The sequence below is a fragment of the Argentina silus genome (assembly GCF_951799395.1).
Source record: "Argentina silus genome assembly, chromosome: 8".
NCBI classification, from domain to species: domain Eukaryota; kingdom Metazoa; phylum Chordata; class Actinopteri; order Argentiniformes; family Argentinidae; genus Argentina; species Argentina silus.
The window spans coordinates 13784086-13806324 of NC_139662.1; the positions used below are offsets into that span (position 1 = coordinate 13784086).

Sequence of the window (22239 nt, forward strand, 5' to 3'; positions counted from 1 at the left end):
TGACTTTTGTACTGACACGGACTGCACATACTCTGCTGCTTGCAGACCAGTAGTTAACTGACCCCCCTTAACCCCTAACCCCTAACCCCCAGCCCCTGAATTAGACCTGGAAGCTTGGGCTCCTCCGGCGCGGTGGGCAGGGGCGGGGGGGGCAGGGGGGTCGAAAGGAAGGGAAAGGTCAGGAGGCCCAAAGGTCACCTTCAGGTCATTAGTGAGTGACCACTGGCCTGATTTCCTATGTTCTACCTAGCAGATAGCAGCTGTGCCCCAGCTGCTAGGCGATGGTGTGTGTGTGTGTGTGTGTGTGTGTGTGTGTGTGTGTGTGTGTGTATACACATCAACCATGTCTCCCTTCCCTGGCTTCAAAGGGAACCACGCTGAGAGCTGGGTGCGGAATTCACAAAGGTATTTCTCACATGTAACCACGGTGATCACCAGGCCGACAGAACGAATCAAACCCCCCCCCCCCCCCCCCCCCCCCTGGCTGCAGTGTTCCCTTTTGAGCGTTGCCGTGGAGACAACTAGCCTTTGTTCTCCTCTCCTCGTATCTCAGATCCCCCGTTCAGAGTCAAACATCTTGTTCTCATTTAGAACACCGACCAACCAACCAACTAATGCCCTGAGATAGACCTGATGCCCCTAGTGGCCGTTAATCGGAACTGCCGTTTTTTTTTTTAAATGTATATTAGCAGCCAAGAGACAGAAAGCTGCTGGTTACCATGGCAGCATGTCAGATAAAACCACAATGAAAAAATGTATCCATTGGACAGGCAGCCACAGTAACAAGAGGCATGCTGTGTGTACAGACAAAGGCGCTCGCTACACTGCGGCTCTCTTTGTGTTCATGAGGATGAGAGAGCCTCAATGTACCACCTGCAGCAGCACAATTTATCTGCTGTTCTCCGTATAATCTGTCATACGAATAATTACTACTGATTTAATGCCCAGTAGTAAATATCGAGATATATATATATATATATATATATATATATATATATAAAATACACTTAACAGAGGCAGTTTTCTTTTGAAAGAGGTAAAAAGACTGTTGAAGCTATTAATCAGCTGTTACTTTGAGCGGTTTTCCCAAAGTGAAATCCAATTGGCCAGTAATTTTGTGAATAGACCATTCTTTGCATCATGACTCATGACTGTTCCTCAGAAAAGGACTGTTATTTTTAGCAGGACCTCCGAGCATAGGCTCTTCCTTTATAAGAAGCATAGGCTCTTCGTTTGTGTACTCGTTGACATCGACAGCATGTGCATGAACTATCAGTATCAGTTCTCTAGCCTAGCACAGCACACACTGAAGAATAATATGTGAACAATTTGAAAAAGGACATAATTCAAAACTCGGTTTTTAACTGAAACCAGCCACGTGTTGGTCTTACCAACAATGTTGATATTTAATATCAAAGGTTAGTCTTTCTTGTCACAAATGTAATATATGATATCATAAATATTGGAAGGGAGAAGGAAATAAATCATTATTCTGTTTTGTATCTACTTAGCTTTTATTTATCTTGTCTACACAATTTCTAGGTATTCTCTATTGACTGTTTAAAGAGAAGCGAGGGGAACATGGCGACTGTTTCTGTGTTTTACTGTTTAAGCACACACGTGGCATGGAGCATGATTAGCCACTTTTATACCATAGCAAACTTCAATACTTTTTACTGTGTTTGTCCAGGAGTAATACCTGATGAGAATGGAAACTGCTTCAGAAGGATGTACAGTGAGAAACTCTTGTAGGCCCCTTTTGACAATGTGACAATGTTGGTAATATTTTTGTTGCACCTGAGAGCTAGCTCAATGTGATTACAGTCTTGTATTGATACAAATACAGTCTTGTTATTTAGTTTATATAAACATGAATATGAATGTTGACATTTTTCTGATACAATATACGATTCTGAAATGTACTTTATGATACATACTCAAGGCCTGACGTCTGTTTCCAGGAAAGCCTTGGAACCTAATCTGACCAAGAATTCCATTTGAAATAAATTAAATTTGTTATGAAAGGATGTAGTTTATTTTAGTATGTGAGTTGTGTTGCTTTGTGCCTTATTCCCATGACCCTGTGTGAAAATGGGTTTGGTCTCTGTGAATAGTTGGATATCAGGGGAGGCTGGTAGAGGCAGAAATCGGAGGACGGGCTCATTGTAATGCATGGAATGGAATCAGGAATGGCATCAAATCAAATGGTATCACGTGTGTTTGACACCATTCCTCATTCCATTCCATGCATTACAATGAGCCCGTCCTACGATACCTCCCTCCACCAGCCTCCCCTGTTGGATTTAGATCAGCTAGACATTGCTGAGAGGCTTAAACTACACACCCTGTATCATGTCACTAGACGAATAGGATCAGCCATACCACATAGCAGTCAGTCTCTCTAGGGGCTTGAACCAATCAAAGCTATAGATCAGTGGCTTGAACAAATTAAAACAAATTACTGTTGAAATACCTCATTGGTGTTCTCCTTCTCAGATGATTTTGTTGATATACAATTTGCAGAGAGGTTGCTAAGATATTGGAACAATGTTTAATGATCAGTTGTTTGTATCAAGATGTTTTAACACACTAATAGGCCTACTGTGATATATGATGTATATATGAATGATAAAAATGACTACCTGTTACCCTTACCACTGAAAAACAAGCTACTAAACTAGTTAGAACATGTGTTACAAATAAACAATGACTGTTGAAATATTTTCCAGCTCCTTTATTTTTAAATCTTTGTGTGGTCGTCAAAAAGTGTACTATTATCACATTGTAGGAGGTGCTCCCCTGTTCCCAGCAGTAGAGGCTGGTGGAGGTAGAAACCGGAGGATGGGCTCATTGTAATGCATGGAATGGAATGAGGAATGGTGTCAAACACACGTTTGATACCATTCCTGATTCCATTGAGCCCGTCCTCTGATTTCTACCTCCAGTGTGTACTCAGGATTGTAATGAAGGATACATCAGGGATCTGTGAATATGTTATTATGATAAGCAGACAAAACACACACTTCTATACAAACGTTTTTATGAATCAACATAATATAAATGCATATTTCCATCTTCAATACAAATGTTGCCAAAACCCTTGTGATATTACACATTGACCAGTAGATGGCAATAATGTTACATTTATACTCTCATCAAAACACAATTCACATGAATGAAACATTCAAAACGTAAAGTATACCTGATTATTTATTTTAAAAACAAACATCACATAAAGCAAATAAAGTCATAAAGCATTTTATTCATGTGCATAATGGTGATTTGTGTAACATGAATTTCTTTTGTGTTTGAAATTCTCAGTCATGTGACATGAATATATAAACTGGGTTTGGCAGCACTAATACCTGGAATTAGCAGTCTGCATGCTTAATGGCTGTAAAGGTGATAAACACACTCAATTAAATCAATATGAATATTCCACATCCAGTATTCCAGACTCGTGAGGGGATACAATTGCTAGGCTCCTCTGGCAATTCCCCTTAAATGTTCAGTTTTTACTGTGCCAGATTATGTTCATTAGCATAATCCTCTTCCATTGAGAGTGCAGATTAAGGATACAGGTTTTATGAGTAGACATACAAAATTCTGACTTAATACAGACACTCTGAATAGCCATACCAGACTTAGTGACAACCCCTGGAAGCATGTCAATAGAGGAAGCCTGTCAATCAGATCAGCTTCATCATATCCATTGAAACAATGTCATCGCATAACCAATCCCTATTTTAACCTCAATGGGCGGTTTACAGGTGAAGCCGTACTCCTGGACTAGACAACAGAACGATTCTGGTCTTGGTCTTAAATGTAGATTCATGTCCACTCTTTGGACCGGGACTGGGCTTAATCTGAGTCTGGGTAGAGGGCGGGATGAACTCCCAGACCAGGGGAGGCTGGTGGAGGTAGAAATCGGAAGACAGGATAATTGTAATGCATGGAACGAAATTAGGAATGGTCCAAAGTACTTTCTAGGTCAGTCAGCTGGGTTGCAGTGGACAGAGCCTACGACTTCATCCGCCAGAGGGAGACTTCAGACAGCCCCAACACTCGGAAAACGAAATTAGTCCGAGGAATTATAAAGCCATGTCCACGGTGGTGGTGGTGGTGGTCATGGCAACGGCTTAACCTGTCGCTCTGAGGTAAGGGTAACCAGGAATAGGCTGGCGCGGCGCCACCATATCTGCTGCTGGCCCTGTATGCGCGGTATGACCTGTTGCCAGCAAGAGGGAAAGCCATCCATTGGCTCAGGATGAGTTGCGTGGGGAGTGCCCCATAAACCCTTGGGATAAGGCCCAGCAGCTCATGAGGAGATGACAAGGCTTCGGTCTGCTGTTCGATTTGGCGCTTAACAGCGTGACCCTGATAGAAAGTACTGGCAAGCAGATGGGGCCTATCGTAGAATTACTGTTACTTCGGAATTAATAAACATATACACAATAGTGCATAGTTATTAAAACGTTATATTGGTCTAAATGATTTATAATTGATTGAATATCCGCCATGAGAAATGCATTGATGACTGAGAGACTGACCTCCGGGTGCTTGCATGCATCGTGTTGCCTATGGTAACTATCTGGTCAGGTAAATAGGAGATAGAGTTCATGTGTGTTCTAATTACTCCATCCGTAGGCCGTGTAACTTCAAAGGTGTTTTCCCTTCACATCTAGCCGACTTGGTACTCAACTCAAGACAGAGGTCACTAGTGGTGACATGGTAGGCCGCCTTCATTCACGCCCACTTTGGCAACGAACCCATGTGATTCACTCTTCTATGTCTTGACTCTTTAACGGTTGGTTAGTCGGCCTGTCAATCAATGTCAGCTGCACGGCTCGCTTCTGTCAAGTTGACCACGCCCCCGGAGGAACGCTCGCTCGTGTGGCTGTGGAGCAAAAAGAAGAGCCACTTCAGGAGGCAGAAACGGATTTACTGGTTATCACGCGTACCGTTATCAATAATTATACCGCAAAAATTCGTTTGAACAGCTGCGAGATATTCCGTAATTCGAGTTTTTATATAAGGTTTGAGTTGTCCCCGCTGCGTTCATCATTTCGAACGGCTTGGGATACGCCGGGCTCGAGCTGTCTGGACTCTCGGCATTCTGAAGTCAGCCCGCTAACTAGTTAGCCCGTTTTTGTTAGCCACCTTTGCTGTGGGCGTTTAGCTAATAATACCACGACAGCCCCGGTATAGTGCGTTTAACCGGCGGCTAGTTAACCCACATCCTCAAGTCCCACCCTCTCATAAATTCTAAGCTATACTAGCACTGCTAGCTAGTTGGCTATCCGACTCCCCTCCGTCGTAAGCTACGTCGACTGTGGAAGAGGCATTGCTAGGTTGCTAGCTAGCTCCTAGGTTCAGGTTGTCCAGTATCGGTGATATAAGCTAATCGGATAGCGTTAGCTGGTGGGGTTTGGTCGCTACACTGGCAAGGAGACGGGCGAAAAAGAGGAGGCGAAATAAAGAGAACAGGGAAGACAGCGAAAGAACCGGCTAGCGTCAGCTGGTGGTGACACTGACAGATCAGACACAGACGTAAGTTAGCGAAGGTTAGCAAGATATCTAGGTATTGAGTTGTTGCCACTGTAATACTTGAGTCGGCCAACTATAACGGGCCAGCTGTCATAGCACAGTTACATGTCAGTAGCACATTCATCGAGCTAGCCAACTAGCTAGCTAACTAGCCACCCAACTTGACAGCTCCGTTATTGACAACTAACGTCACTGGTCATTTTTCTTTTCTCTTCACAAGACCTCCCTACGACAATTGTCAGTATTTGCTTGGACAGTATTGTTCAGCAAATCTGCAACCTCCAGCGCACTACTCTCCAATGTCAGCAGGCTAACCCAGTTTCTGTGAAGCTGAAGTGTTATAATATCTCCACTACTGTAGCAAATTAGCCAGCTACACATGGACTGATATCGAATTCGTAGCTAGCTAGCTAAATTTATATTTTTGTACGAATTTCCAAACAAATCTGAACATCTTTCTAGGTAGGTAGCACCATCAAAACACAGTAATGAGTATCGAGATACCGGTGGGATTGACGGAATTGCTGCAAGGCTACACTGTGGAGGTGCTCCGACAGAGGCCACAGGACCTAGTGGAATTCGCCGTACAATATTTCACTCGCTTGAGGGATACTAGAAGCCAAGATGGGGCCGGTGCTGCTGTCAAGATCGGGAAAGGGGTGATGTTCGATGGGGAGCCGATGCAGACTGAGTCCAATGGAGACGATGATGATGACGATGATTCTGATTTCGAGCGTAAGTTGCTGTCTAGTAGAAGATCAGCACTTGTCTTAGGTTAGACATACAGATGAGTTGAATAACCAGCTAGCTGTCATCCTATGCCGGTGACATCCTACATGTTAAGTTCCAATAGCTTTGCTTTGCAGTGCATACAGTCTGCATGTGTATCTGATTTGTTTTCACTGAGGTACATTTTGTTGGTAAATAATAATGATGGCATGACATAAGAAGATGCAACACTCACACACACTCACACACACTCAAGTGAATAAAACACTATTTGTGGACACAAGTTGTGGCCTGCATTAGATATCTGCCAGCCCCGGCCTCCCCCATGCAGCTATGCCTAGCAGGCCTACACAAGATGCTACAGTACACTGCTCTCCACAGCTCTCTACAGCTGAGAGCAACGTGATCCAGGTCACATTGGCGTTCAGGGGCTGTTATGTTGTGAATGGATGCTCTGTTTTTGTCAATGAACAGATGTGTGATCTCAGGGATTCAGAAATTTTGCTTTGATTGTCTGCCAGGGGAATAAGTGAGAATTTAGTTTCCTCACTTGCTGTATTTGGCTGCTGTGTTGGATTGCGAGTGCCTCATCTGCGGAGTATGTGCAAACAGATCTGTTAGGACTTAGCTAATCACACCCACTTGAATTCCTGCTCGGGAGAGGAAATTGTCTCACATGCATGTCACAGAATCAGTTGAGCTGTGTACACATTCTTTTTTAATAAATGGTTATGCATTATTGTTTATCATGTATACCACACACTAACTATTCCGCTCTTGAGTAAAAGATATGTTGTTTTTTGAAAACAAACTGTTGCCTCATTTCATGTCAGGAGGAGAGGCGCCATTCTGTCTCGTCTGAAGCACTAGCTTTTGCACATTTCACTATCTCCAGGGCTCTTGTGGCAGTGTGCTGTTAGGCTATTTCAAGGGAGAGAGAGTGAATGAATAGGGGTATTAGTGATGAGATGAATTGGGCTTTTACTGTGAGAGAGAGCAGTGTCTGTATTGAGAGAGGGAGGCTGGATAGAAGATAAAGGAAGAATGGTGGTTCACACACTGGCATTCGATGTGCCTGATGTGGGGCACAACCAGCCTAGCCCCTATGGCTAGAGGAAACTGTCACCTGAATACATGGCAGACTACAGAGCCATTGTATTAGGGAGGGCTTCGCATCAGAGATGTAACCAGAAGATACACGTCGTAAACGAAGTAGATGATTAAACTAATTTGTGCTGCTTGTGGCGAGTGCAGAGAGGCCTCGGTTTACTCTTTCTTTTAGTCATGTCAGAGTCCCCAGCGCTGCTGCACCTATTTTAAGGCCCCGGCCTACTTGTTGTCTCTGGGTTATCTGTCAGGTATGAAGAACCAGTTTGGCTGGGTGTAGCATCTATCTATCAATCAGTATTGCTTAATATGGTCCATGTATTTGTCTTATGAAATGACAGACAGGATGGCACGTAACCCTTCTGATGATACCGCAGACCAAGGCCAACATAGCTTATTTGAGCCTATATGCCCCAACACCCTCTTCTGAAGAAGTCAGGGGGAGAGGGGGGAGATATGGTCACTCTCAGTTGCGTTGCACAACAGGTGACCTAATTACCCCACTGTGCATTTAGAGACTAATCTAATGGTTAGCATCCCTCGAGAGCCACGCTCAGCATTAGGGTTTAAAAGCTCTCTCCAACTCAGCGTCTCTCTCTCTCCTGCAGTACTCTCTGTGAATGTGAATTCATGGCAGGGTGGAAAAAAACTAGGAAGATCGGCATCTGTAGGCAATTTTCTGGTTGAGATGATAAGACGATCACGTTTTGATAAACATCTGAACTTTGGCACTTCCTCATTCCTGGCCCCATCTCCTGTGGCAGAAAAATGAGGAAATGGTGGGAAAGGCACATCCTTTGCTCCTTTATTTGCAGTTCACATGGTTTGGCCCCCCTTTCACTTTGGTGTTTACCATGGTGGTAGGTCCCAATCGGGTAATATCGACCTGCTTAGGGCCCTGATTAAGGCTTGTATTGAATCTCCGCTGTATTAAGATGAATGTGAGCAGGGCTGTATAAAGTAGGGGCTCAGGGATTAGACTGCCCCTTTTTGGATTGGAATCCACCGCCATCCATGTCCATCCAGCCAGCCAGTCCTGTCGTTTGGCCATAGCCCTTAGGTGACCTGGCTTCCCTTCACTGCAGAGGTGTTGGGTTGCAAGAGATCAGGATGTGGAAAACTGTCCTCCTTTTGATCAACGTAATGCTGACTCAATGCTGTTTTGATAGAGGAAGAGGACATCTAATCAGACACACCAGTGAGACAGCAAATACAGCCTGCATGTTTTGATAGATGACGACGACTCCTCGCTGAATGTTTTTTTAATTAGCCCTACAATTTTCTAATCATCTTCACTCAGGGTTGTTAACAACATGTCTGTTTGTTGTAGATATATCGTGTCTTCCAGGTTATATTACCCTGTCATGATTACAGAGTAAAGAGTGGCTCATTGAAGGGGGGGGTGAGTTGAAAGTTGAGGCTTCCCTGACTGTCTTTCATGTTCTTTCACAGCTTTTTTCTTTCTTTCTTTCTTTCTTTCCTTCCCTTGTTACCCTGTTGCATTCAGACAGATCCTACCCTACACTTCTCTCTCTCAAATTCAAAGTTGCTTTACTGGCATGACATTCATGAAGTATGATGCATGAAGTACATTTACGATACGAGACTCTCTCTCTCTCTCTTTCTCTCTTTATCCCCCTCTCTCTAGCATTGACAGACAGATCCTACCCCCTCTCTCTGCGGGTGACGGGATAGCTTCTCAATCTCAATCAGATTAGCTAAGGTGGCTTAGGGAGAGAGGGGGTCATCATTAGTACATAAGATCTAACAGGACAGAGAGGGGGCGCGGGGGCTGGCTGCCACAGGGTCACTGGTAGACAGACACTACAGGGAGGAGGGAGAGGGGTGGAGAGAGAGAGAGAGACAGAGAGAGGGGGGAAGAGGGGGTGTAGTCCCCTGTAGATTGTGAGGACAGTTAGCCACTAGGGTAAAGGTTAGGGTTAGTCGGCAGTTGAAGAACAATTGTGTTGATGGTTATCTGATCATCCAGGCCTGTAAAACATCTGTAGAGGACAATCTTATTAGAAAGGGTTGGCCAAATATTAGTGTTGGTCAGTCTGAGATGGTGGTGGTGTCCTTGTCCTGTCAGCCTGAGAGAATACAAACGCCTGGACGCAGGCAAGCAACCTTGTTCTCGAGTCTAACCAATAAGAGGGGGAGTAAAATAGACAGACGGTGACCTTGGCCAATGAGAGTACAGATAAGTTCCACGGGTTCACTAGTTCAGTCCTTTTACCCCCCCCACAACACACACACACACACACACACACACACACACAAAGTGTCTTTGATATTGCTATCTTTGCATGACCTCAGTCATTCATACACACACTGACTCTTGTCAATGTAAAGTAAATATGTAGGCTTCAGGCCTACAAACACTCTCTCCCAGTCTGTGAGTTCTTAGTCAGTTGCTAGGCTTTTGTGTAAATCCTACTGTACCACCCCCTGCTACTTGGAAACACTTTAAAAGCTTTCATCTGAAAAGTGGAAAGGCAAAACAACCATTGGAATGTGGGTAGCTTAGAGTTCCCGACTACTCCCGCTGATACTGTAAATGGTCACATTTGAGCAATGTGGGCTGTTTACGCTAAGCTGGGCTACATCCCCTGGCATTATGGCCAATATACAGAGGTCACGGTCGCTCTCTTAACATTTGCATAACATTTTGAATAAAGTTGCCCGAATTGTCAACATTCTGGAGTGCCACGGGTGACTTTATTCACCAAAAATGCTAAAATTATGATGCTTAATTTTGTAGCCAAAGTATTGTTGCTTCGTAAATACCACATTAAAAACTTGGCACTCTAGGTGGTGAGTGTTCCTGAATTCTTTGGCAGTTGGTGAGTTTTAAACTTAACTGCCGTTTCCTGACCATCCAAGCTCCAGCTACCCCTCTGCTGTTCTAGCACCATGGGGACTTGTTGTTTATTTCTTGCTTGGCCTCCTCGCTAGCCAACACATACACGTCTATGCGAGTGGAGCTGGGGGCGGCTCAGGCATCACTGAGGGGCTCGGCACACAAAGGGTTAACTACCAACGCCTAAAGCTCCGAACAGGATGGGGACACTTCCTTTTAAGGACTTTAGTCTGGAGAGAATGAGAGAGAGGTAGAGTTAGATAGCTAATGGGAGAGAGAGGGGGGGGGGGGGGGAGAGACAGAGACAGAGAGAGAGGGGCAAAGCTGGAGGGAGAGGGGGAGGGAGGGAGAGACAGAGTGGGGCAAAGCTGGGGAGAGGGAGGGAGGGAGAGACAGAGAGGGGCAAAGCGGGGGCAGGGGGGCGGGGGGGGGGCTGTTAAGGGAGAGAGTGCATAGGAAAGGCGTAGTGGTCCGGGCAGATTGACAGGGGGAGAGGGAAAGCCGGAAAATCCACTGGAGGAAAAAAGACGAAGCCTAAATACCCAGGAACAGTGCATTAGAAAGATAAGGTATGATCTGAGTCGTCCTATGGACACCCTGTTAGGAATATGCCAACTTGTGAAAGTGTGTGTGCCTGTGCATGTGCACTGCGTAAGCCTATATAATTAGGCCCGATGTAACGCTCATGTTCTCACATACAGCGTGGTGAATCTGAGGTGGGTGTGGTAAACTAGACCCTTAAGTGCGTGTGTTCCCGCCAGCGTTTGGGTCTAGCACTATCCATTTCAATGTGACGCAACGATAAATCACCTCAAAAACTGCTTGGCAAACCTCGACGATTTCAAACCAAAACAGCAATTTGTCATTCCCCTCTGTGTACTCGGAGGCAACAGCAGCATCCACACACACACAGATGACTCCCACATGGTATGGGGGGGGCAGGCAGGCAGGCAGTAAGTACTTGGCAGTGTGAAACTCCCACCACTAATGAACAACAGCGGTGTGTATTCACTAGGCCATGATTGGTTTGGTACGGCAGGTTCCTGATGTACAGTACAGTACAGTTCAGGGGTGTGCGTGTGTGTGTGAGATTAGATTAGCTTGTTATATGGGTCCTGGTCTATAGTGTGTAAAGAGTGCTGACTAGTGCACTTTGAGATGACGCAGCATTGACTGGTGGCGGTGGTGGTGACGTGTGTGAATGCAGCGTTGTGGTATCGGAGGGTTGGAGGAGGGGGAAGATGCTGGTATACAGAGAAGCTAGTTACTTCATGCATCCTACTATGGGCTATTTGGGGAATTATTTCATTAAACACAGGTGCGTGTGTGTGTGAGGGAGAAAGGCTGAAGTCGTATACACTTCAGAGTACACACACACACACACAGAGCTGGGCCCTCTTGATAGAGTGTGTGTGAGTGTTGGTAGCATTATAAAGTGTAATCTCTCCCCCCCTCCCCCCGCCTGGCCCAGGGGTAGTGAACAGAGTTAAGATGTTGTGTCACCTCCTGCCCCGACCCACTACTGCGTCATCAGTGAGAGGCTGTCCAGCACACACAGCAGAGACACAGTCCACTAGAGACACAACACACAACAGCCACTTCTCACCCCTCAACCTCTATGGCGGGGCAGGGGCAGGGGCAGGTCCGGGAGCGGGAAGAGTGGCTCTTAAAAGTGCCAACTGTGATTTATTTGTAAGATAAAAACCTATACGTTGTATCTGTCCAAGGGCTGAACCAGTGAGAAGTGTGTGTGTGTGTGTGTGTGTGTGTGTGTGTAGTAAGCCTAGGCTATGTTTCTAGTTTCCTTACAGTATCAGAGAGCTCCCAGCTGCCTGCTTTGTGTCCCTGCTACCATGGCACCACCCACCCAACCACCAGCCCATCCACAGAATTAGAAAATCTGAATTAGAATCATTTCAATTGTTTTAGAATCTCACATTGGGTTCTGATTCTACAGCTCCACCCTGGTGGCAAGGTCAGCCTTGGCCATGTTGGTTTTAGAGGGGTGGAGGTGGGGGGGGGTTGTGTGTGTGTCATCTTTACCAAGCACTTCCCTAGTGATTGTGAGTGTCCTTGTGTGTGTTCTTGCCCAGTGGGCAGTAGTCCATGACAGCAGCTCTCTGGTCGCTGCCCATGTTTGTTCATCAGCCACTCCCATGTTTAGAGTCCCCAGGCCCCCCCCCCACACACACACTCACTTACGTTCCCAGCTCACACTCACTGACGCTTGGGCTTTGCCACACACACACACACACACACATCCAGGCTGTTTGTAGTGTTCCACTTGACAGCCACTCCCTAGCTCTGTGGTTGCTGAGGACACGTGAAGCGTACGACTCTCTCCCTGGTGCTCTTCATCTGACCTAACACTGCTTATCAGCAGGGCCTTGACTATGATACTGGTGGGAGGAGGAGGGAGAGGAGGAGGAGGAAGGGAGGGGGGAGAGACTGAAAAAGAAAGGGAGGAAAGGGGAATAGGAGAGAAACAGGGAGGGGAGTGAGTAGTACGACACTAGAGAGAGAGAGAATATGCCTGTCAGCATGCAGACCCTTGTGATGAATATTTACAAACCAGAAATATCACTTTATTTGATGGTAACTTTATGCTGCAGTACAACACATGGCCAGTACTCTCTCTCTCATACACACACACACACACAGAGTATAATCACAGCCCTGTTTGTTTGGTAATGCTCGCAATAAGCTCTCCGTCCCTCCCTCCCCGTCCCTCCTCCTCCACAGGCAGGCTGAGCAGCAGGGACCCTTTGATTCGTCTCGAGTTTTAACTGCAATTAACAGACCCAGCAGACAGTGATAACGTGCAATAGAAATCAATTTAAACGTCAGAGGGACTGAATTGCTTTTTTTTTTTTCTCTCTCTTTTTCTCTGTCACAGTTTTTCTCTCTCTCCCTTTCTGTCTTTCTCTCACTGTCTCTCTCTCTCTCTCTCTCTCTCTCTCTCTCCCTCCCCATGGTCATTATGAGAGTGAGGGGGGGGTTTGGGGAGAGGGGTGATCTTGCACTTAGTAAGAGGTGGATTGAGAAGGGGGGGGGGGCAGGGGGGGTTGATGTTGTTATGGCAATGAGGTCTTCCTTGTATTTGGTTGTCATGGCAACCTGAGGCACTTGATATCCCCCACACGTGATGGTGAGAGCACTTCACACTCTCCCGATACACACACTCTCTCCCCCTATACACCAACACACACACACACACACTGGCACACTCACACTCTCCCTACACACCAACACACACACACACACAGACACAATGGCACACTCACACTGTCCCTAGACACACACACACACACTGTCCCTGGTTCGCACATGTATCTAATCTGACAGTGAGGAATCATAATGTTGTGTGGAGATCGATGTGGACGTGGACAAAAGCAGCACTGTCTAGGCTACATGCTAACGGTCGCTAGCCCCATACAGTACCTTTAGCCTTTCACATGATGATAAACACGCGTTCTACGTCATCTGTCCATGCCCTTTGTGCCATTGTTGTTATCATTCTGTTATTTTATTGTCTTTTACGATCGTGACCTGTGTTGCTCTGTGATTGGGTGGGTCAGCAGGTGTGTCTCTTGTGTCTCTTGCAGGTGGGTGAGTGAGTGAGGGAGGGAGGAAGAAAAAGGAAGTGAGAGAAAGGATGAGTGCCCTGTGGAGATGGACATCGAGGACAGGCTCGTTGTAATGCATGGAACGGAATAAGGGAATGGCATCAAACACACGTTCATGATTCCGTTCCATGCATTACAATGAGCCCCTCCTCTGATTTCTACCTCCGCCAGCCTCCACACAGAGTCAGGTGAGGGGATTAGTTGTGTAACAATGTTATTACAGAGAGAGGGGGGGATGGAAAGAGGGAGAGAGAGAGAGAGAGAGAGAGAGAGAAAAAAGAGAGAAGGCCAGACTAGACACTAGGGACTAGGATATGACCCACGGGGCAAATGATGTACAGTATGCTGATCCTAGTTAGAGAGAGAGAGAGAGATGAGAGGGGGAGGTGAGGGGTTGAGAGACAGAGAGAGAAGGAATGAGAGAGATGGTGAGGTGCGGGGGCTGAGATGTCGTGTGGGGGGGTCGGGCTGGACCGGGTGGGCCCACTTCACATGGCAGAGATAATGGCTTCTGACAGCACGGTAACACAGTGTGAAAGGGAGACAGGAGAGGGAACCCTGACCTGAGGTACTGACACTGTCCTGTCACTCCCCTGCCAGGCCTCATGGACGGACACACACACACACCCAGGAGACGCGCACGCACACACACACACACACACACCCAGGAGACGCGCGCACACACACACACACACCCAGGAGGCACACACACACACCCAGTAGACACACGCGCACACACACACACACACACACACACACCCAGTAGACACACACACACACACACATCCTCAGTAGACACACACAAACACACACATGTCATACTGTAGGACACACACACACAAACCCCCCATAGTATATATACACACACACACACACACACACACACCCTAGTAGAAACACATACTGTATATAAATGCACATACACACACACGGACACACAGAGAGAGACACACTCTCACACACACAAAAGTCACCTCTCACTCCTATCTCGTATTCATATTCAGGGCTACATTCCACTTCATGCATATTCATGGTTCACACACTGCCCTTCAGGGCCATGCATGTTCGGCTGTCCAAACACCTCTACCCTAAGACCGCCCACGCTGGGTCCACCAGGGACCCGAGGCAGCTTGGTCCTGCTGCAGTCAGGCGGTGGTTGTGCAATGGTCTTTTGTGTTACATTTTCTGTGTGTGTGTCTCCTTCCGTATGTCTCAGTCGTGTCTCTCCGCCAGTTCAGGAGTGCCGGCCTTGATGTCAGAGGTCAGCTCACAGTTGCAGTGATGTGTGAACGGAAGAGAATGTCCACTAACTGTCTTTCTCTCCCTCCGTACAGCCCCTCCTCCCAGTAGATTCAACCGCAGAGTGTCAGGTGAGTGTGTGTTTGACGTCAGTGTGATTGTAATGTCATCTCCAGCAGAGATGTTGGTGCATGTTAAGTGGGTGGGGGGCAGGGCTTTGATCTTTGGCCCCCTAGCTTCCTCAATGTTTACATACAGTTGTTATGTGTTGTCTTAGTGTGTGCTAAAAAGAGTGTGTGTATGTGTGTTTTCTGGGATCATAATGCCACGCTTGTCTGTTTAACAGAAGTCATGTTTCCATAGTATGTAAACAGTAGCTGTGATTCGCTTGTGGTGTGTGTTACAGTTATTGTGTCCCCCTCAGAATATGTGTTACAGTAAAATTATTCCCTCCAGTGTGTATTATAAGACAACTGTTATAACTATTCCCCCCCGGTGTGTTACATTATAACTATTCCCCCTAGTGTGTGTTACATTATAACCAACACCTCTTTGAAGGTCGGATTTACAATCTCTGTTTACAATCTCTGTTGTTTGTATAGTTACATTCTAACTCTTCCCCCACCAGTGTGTGCGGAGGCCTTCAACCCAGACGAGGAGGACGAGGACACCGAGCCCCGGGTTGTTCATCCCAAAACAGACGTGCAGCGCTGTCGACTGCAAGAGGCCTGCAGAGACATCCTACTGTTCAAAAGCCTGGACCAGGTACACACACACACACACACACACACACACACAGAGACATCCTACTGTTCAAAAGCCTGGACCAGGTACACACACACACACACACACACACACACACACACACACACACACACACACACACAGAGAGACATCCTACTGTTCAAAAGCCTGGACCAGGTACACACACACACACACACACAGAGACATCCTACTGTTCAAAAGCCTGGACCAGGTACACACACACACACACAGAGACATCCTACTGTTCAAAAGCCTGGACCAGGTACACACACACACACACACACACACACACACAGACATCCTACTGCTCAAAAGCCTGGACCAGGTACACACACACACACACACACACACACACACACACACACACACAGAGACATCCTACTGTTCAAAAGCCTGGACCAGGTACACACACACACACACACACACAGAGACATCCTACTGTTCAAAAGCCTGGACCAGGTACACACACACACAGAGACATCCTACTGCTCAAAAGCCTGGACCAGGTACACACACACACACACAGAGACATCCTACTGCTCAAAAGCCTGGACCAGGTACACACACACACACACACACACACACACACACACAGACAGACACACCAGGGTTCTCTCCAAATAATGTAACTGTCTTTAATTGCCAACAACATGACTGTGAAAGTGTTCCGATGTTTCAGTCAAGTCAGCGTTTCAGCTGGATGTCTTGTTTTGCACTATTGACATGAATAAAAACCTGGGTTTTGATCGGGTTACAGTCCAGCACCACGCTGTTCAAAAATCCTGGGGAGAACCCTGCACGCACACACGCATGCACACACACAGACACACACACACACTCCCGCAATGACGTTGATAGGCTATAGTTCATATTACATTGACGCACAACACATTACATTGAAGCCTTCATTCAGGCTATGAAGAACAGCGTAAGACATTGACTTCCACATACACACGCACTCACTCACTCACTCACTCACTCACACTCACACAAGACAAGGGACAACTCAGTCAGTCAGTTTATTAAGTTTAACTTTTAAGTAACTTAGTGACTGATGGTGCTGTCCTACCATGAATCAGACCCCTCATTCTTCTCCTCTCCTGTCTCCCCCGTCTCTTTCCTCTCTCCCCCCCCCTCCCCCACAGGAGCAGTTCTCAGAAGTTTTGGACGCCATGTTTGAGCTTGTTGTTCAGCCCCAGGAGCACGTCATCGACCAGGGAGACGACGGAGACAACTTCTACGTTATCGAGAGGTGTGTGTTTCTCTGTGTTTCTCTGTGTGTGTGGGTGGGGGGTGTGTGTTGTCTTTTTTAATTTTTTTTTATTATCCAAACAATTGAGTCATACACTATAAAGCATCATAACATATCTACATATAGGAGGTCTTCCAAGCCACCTTGTGCTTCATCTTGTATCTTTAATCACTTGTTCCAGTGTGTTTTGCGCCCCCTCGGTCTAGGACTCCATGCATCAGCTTATTCTATGGGACCTCAGGGGAGGCCGGTGGAGGTAGAACTCAGAGGACAGGCTCATTGTAATACATGGAAAGGAATGAGGAACATGTGTTTTGATACCATTCCCTATTCCGTTCCATGCATTACAATGAGCCGATCTTCCGATTTCTACCTCTGCCAGCCTCCACTGATGGACACATCCTTAACTTATTTCCTGATACTTTGTTAACTTATTTCCTGATACTTTCCTTTGTTACGCCAAAAAAAGAGTGTTTAGAAATAATGAAGAAAAGCCTGATCATGGAGTCTTCTACTCAAGGCTCCCTGTCTGTCGGAAACACTTTGTTTCGTGGTGTAATAATAAAGCACTTGGACACAGCAGGTTGTGTGTGTGTGGGAAATATTCTATCTATATAGATTGATATATTTGTATTCTAGGTAGATATATATAGATGTAGATGCATATAATAGATAGAATATTAGAAATACCGATCCTATCTATCCTTCATGCCATATTGTTATGGTTCACCTTAAACTGCCTGCTCGTCAGACTACGGCCTCGAGGCTTAATCTCTGCCGTAGGCGCTCGACGCACAAGCTACGTGCGTCATAAGTACGCTCAACCTGTTCCCTGGCCCCGCCGCCTGGCCTGCAAAGCCTCATGGGAAACACCTCGGGTCACCTATATGGTGTGGGGCGTCTCTCCCTCCCTCTCTCTCTCCCTCCCTCTCTCTCTCTCCTCTGTCTCTCTCTCTCTCTCTCTCCTCTGTCTCTCTCTCTCTCTCTCTCTCTCTCTCTCTCTCTCTCTCTCTCTCTCCTCTGTCTCTAACGTAAGTGATCATCATCACTAATCTGATCCCCTCAAACAAAGTTAATACTCCACCGTGCAGCAACAACACAGGCTTACACCAGCCAGGACGGCCAATCACATCCCCCATACAAAAAGGCCACGTAATCTGGCCCAACACACAGTTCATTCCCTTCTCTCTACCTCTCTCTCTCTTTGTCTACCTCTCTCTCTCTCTTAATCCCTGCAGGACGCTACACAGGGAAAAAACACAGACTGTCACAGACTGATGCTGATTTAAGATTAAATGTTTCTTTGGGAACTTGATCTTCTATCTGTCCTAATCTGGTTGTAGATTAGTCAGGTCTGGAGGGTACACAGAGCAGGGTGGTCTCCCAATATGGGATGGTTTTGTGTGTTCTAGTTTACCTAATCTCTCTGTGTCTCTCTCTCTGTTATTCTGTCTCTCTTTTTCTCTGCACTCATCCCCTCCCTTTCTTTCTCTCTTCCCCCTCCCTCTCTCTCTCCCCAGGGGAGTGTATGATATTGTGGTGAAGGACTGCTGTGTAGGCCAGTATGACAACAAGGGAAGCTTCGGAGAGCTTGCGCTGATGTACAACACCCCCCGCGCCGCCACCATCATAGCCACCACCGAAGGAGCTCTCTGGGGCCTGGTGAGACTCCCTCTCCCTCTGCTACAGTCACAGCTCCACCTGGTGGACACACTGGTCAAGAGCAGCAGCACAGACTATAGAATCACTTTATTGTCCGTCGTAGCTGGACAGCGGCCCGTGCTGTGTGATTGAATGTGCTTCAGTGTGTTTGTGTTTTTTAATGTAGGTGCTACAGGATTTCTGTTTTTAATTTCAGCCACTAGTTCTGAAATTGCCGCCTCACAAGACAAAATAAACGGGTTTAGGACTTAAAAATCCCAGAGATATTGTCAAGCAGGACAGATGTGTAACTCTGTGGTTGTGTGTGTGTGTGTGATGTGTAACTCTGTGGTTGTGTGTGTGTTGCCGGCTAGGACCGGGCCACGTTCCGGAGACTCATCGTGAAGAACAATGCTAAGAAGAGGAAGATGTACGAGGCCTTCATCGAATGTGTTCCCCTGTTGAAGTCTCTAGAGGTGAGGGAGGGAGGGAGGGAGAGGGGAGAAGGAGGGAGGGAGAGGGGGGAAGGAAGGAGGGAGGGAGGGAGAGGTGGAGAGGGATGGGGTGGGCAGTGAAATGGATCAGTTGATGTTTAATGTGAAATGCCTGTCTAATTTGTTATGAACTAATTTCGCTCTCTCATCCATAATCTCTCTTTCTCTCTCTCTTTTAGTTGTCTGAGAGGATGAAGATTGTTGACGTATTAGGAGGGAAGCAGTTCACAGACGGCGAGCGCATCATCCTGCAGGTATGTCTCTCTGTGTGCGTGTGGTCATCTCTGAAACACTTAATGATTTATTTTGCTTGATGTGAGGTCAGCTGTAGCTTGTAATGATGTTGAACCCTAACCTGTACTTGTGCTACCTTAAACGTCTCGTTAGGAACAGAGGAAAGCCCAGCCTGGTGCCTTCTTGCTTTTAATCGTGTGTGTGTGTGTGTGTGTGTGTGGTTTCCTCAGGGGGACAGTGCTGACTGCTTCTACATCGTGGAGTCTGGAGAAGTGAAGATCATGATGAAGAGCAAAGTAGGTCTTCCTCACTCTGCTCTCTCTCCTCTCGCCTCACATTTCCTGTTTGTTTGTAACATGTTATTTATTGTCAACTCTCTTCCCACTACTTTTGTCCTCTCTCTCCCTCTTTCCACAATCCTCCACGCTCTCCTTCTACCTCTCTTCTTCCCTTCTACCCCCCTCACCTCATTCTCTCCCCCCTCACCTCTTTCTCTCACTTCTCCCCCCCTCCCCTCACCTCTCTCTCACTCGCTCCCCCTCACCTCTCTCCCTCCCTCACCTCACCTCCCTCTGTCATCGTCGTCCCCCTCTCTTGTCCAGACAAAGAAGGACCAGCAGGACAATGCTGAGGTGGAGATCACGCGCTGCAGCAGGGGTCATTACTTTGGGGAGCTGGCCCTGGTCACCAACAAGCCCCGCGCTGCTTCAGCCTACGCCGTGGGGGAGGTCCGCTGCTTGGGTAAGAACCCCTAGAAGCTCCCCCCCCCGAAGCCCAAATACACCCCTAGTCCCTAGTCCCACTTTAAACAACCCCTCGCCCCCAGGCCCCTCTAGTATGTTTAACCCTGTATCCCAGTCAAGGGAGCCCATGTAGAAGTTAAACTCAAGCATAGATGGAAGGAATGTCAACCCTAAATGAATCCCCAGCATCCACCCACTTAACACTGGCTTAGACATGAGAACATCTAGGATGGCTGGAGGCCAAGAGAGGCTTGTGGAGGTAGAAATTGGGAGGATGGGCTCATTGTAATGCATGGAATGGAATGAGGAACACTATTAAACATGTGTGAGAGGGAGTGACTTAGGGTTTGGTTTGGGGATTAAAATAGGTTCCATCTGGATGAGTTCTATAGACAGGTCTCCTATGATCTGAATGGCACGGCTGCCTGTGTCTGTGAGTGTGTGTGTGTACTAGACATTGACGGTGTGTGTCTCTGTGTTTCAGTAATAGACATTCAGGCGTTTGAGCGTCTGCTGGGCTCCTGTAAGGAGATCATGAAGAGAAACATCGCGCACTACGAGGAACAGCTGGTGGCTCTGTTCGGCTCCAGTATGGACCTGAGAGACTGAAGAACTTCTCTGTGCCTTACACACACACACACAGACGTACACACACACACAGACGTACACACACATGCATACATAATGTGCACACACACAGACATACACACAGACATACACACACATGCTATCGTACATACACCCATGCACATTTAGATGCATGAACACATACATAGGCATTGAGAGACACCGACTTACCTAGTGTACTCACCCTGATACACACATTTCCTAGCTCAACACACTCCTTGATAAGCTCACTCATAGGTACACACACACACACACACTTTCACTCCTAACTCACACAGACTCTCAGTCGCTTGAGCTGCTTCAGCCTCGCAATGTCCCTGCTGCCATGACCCTGACACGGCCACAACAAAACAAGGACATAGAACGAACACACACACACACACACACACACACACACACTCACGTCGCAGACATGCAGGCTTGCCCTTTCTCTCTCACGCACAGATTCAGACACACACATACAAATGAATACAACCTCAGCCAAGGACACATCCACACACACACACACACACACACGCACACACACACGCACACACAGGCACTCACACTTGCAAAAACACCTGGTGAGAAAAAGAAGAAAGAAACATTTAAAAAGAGGAAAAATCTAAAAAATCTAAAATGCAACAAAAAAAAAAAAAATGAAAGAGAAAAGATTTAAAGAGAAGTTTTAGAAACATTTTATGAAGATAAAACAGAAGCTTTGATAAAATATTATTTAAATAAAAAGTGTTTCCTCTTTGGGGGTTGAGTCCTTTCTGAAAGCTCTCCTACTGTTGTAGTGCCGGTGTTTACCACAGAAAAACCCCACATTTCAGGGGTCGTTATTGTCATCATTAACTCCACACATGTTGTATTGATTAATGTATTATTATTATTATTATTATTATTATATTCATTATTTTGTTTTACTTTAACCAATTCAGATAAAGCACCATCTCAGACAATGTAAAACAAAAATATAGTGCTTATTTGTCCTTGATCATTCTGAATGAGTTGTCCTGGATAAAAAAATAAAGCAAACATTTTGTTAAAGTGCTGGGTGTCTGTTGTTTATTTCATATGTCAAGGGCGTTGGACTGAGTGTAGACTGTGGTGTGTGTGTGTGTGTGTGTGTAACTGTCTAATGAAAATGAATCCTTCATGTACATATTCCTTACTATTGAGTATGAGGCTTGCTTGACTGATATTCAAGGTCTGCAACTCTGTTTGAGAGAGACTCGGAATGAATAACAGAATTTATCAATGAAATCTGGAAATGGCCGTGTTTGTCAATGACTATAGGTTTTTGTATGGAGAGTGCTTGTTATGATACCTCCCGTACGCTGGATGGAAGAATAGCGAGTCTTGACTACACCGACAGACCACAGCGATATTG

General features: G+C 46.4%; 2 protein-coding genes across 4 annotated transcripts in view; both read left to right on the forward strand.

The window, feature by feature from the left end:
* The window catches only part of mgll (monoglyceride lipase), an 18144-nt gene extending 16120 nt beyond the window's left edge, over window positions 1–2024 (forward strand). For both annotated transcript variants that reach the window (XM_083675389.1, XM_083675390.1), the window contains one exon: window positions 1–2024. This exon is cut by the window's left edge and continues 204 nt beyond it. The gene's annotated coding sequence lies outside the window, so the exon portion shown is untranslated.
* Window positions 2025–4896: 2872 nt separating this feature from the next.
* prkar2aa (protein kinase, cAMP-dependent, regulatory, type II, alpha A) lies at window positions 4897–21405 on the forward strand. Of its 2 annotated transcripts, XM_083675145.1 has the most exons (11): window positions 4897–5550; window positions 6010–6282; window positions 15204–15239; window positions 15737–15873; window positions 17019–17125; window positions 18646–18787; window positions 19141–19242; window positions 19440–19514; window positions 19725–19790; window positions 20097–20235; window positions 20722–21405. In XM_083675145.1, exons 2-11 carry the CDS (start codon window positions 6036–6038, stop codon window positions 20844–20846), a joined length of 1176 nt encoding a protein of 391 aa, XP_083531271.1. In that variant the 5' UTR covers window positions 4897–5550; window positions 6010–6035; the 3' UTR covers window positions 20847–21405. The 2 variants fall into 2 exon arrangements, with proteins under 2 accessions (XP_083531271.1, XP_083531270.1); XM_083675144.1 differs by having other exon boundaries at window positions 4897–6282.
* Window positions 21406–22239: the final 834 nt, after the last annotated feature.

Coding starts and splice junctions, on each gene's coding strand:
- prkar2aa (XM_083675144.1), top strand. CDS start 6,036: ATGAGTATCGAGATACCGGTGGGATTGACGGAATTGCTGCAAGGCTAC. Junction 6,283..15,203: donor CGATGATTCTGATTTCGAGC/GTAAGTTGCTGT, acceptor CCCTCCGTACAG/CCCCTCCTCCCAGTAGATTC. Junction 19,243..19,439: donor CCCTGTTGAAGTCTCTAGAG/GTGAGGGAGGGA, acceptor TCTCTCTTTTAG/TTGTCTGAGAGGATGAAGAT.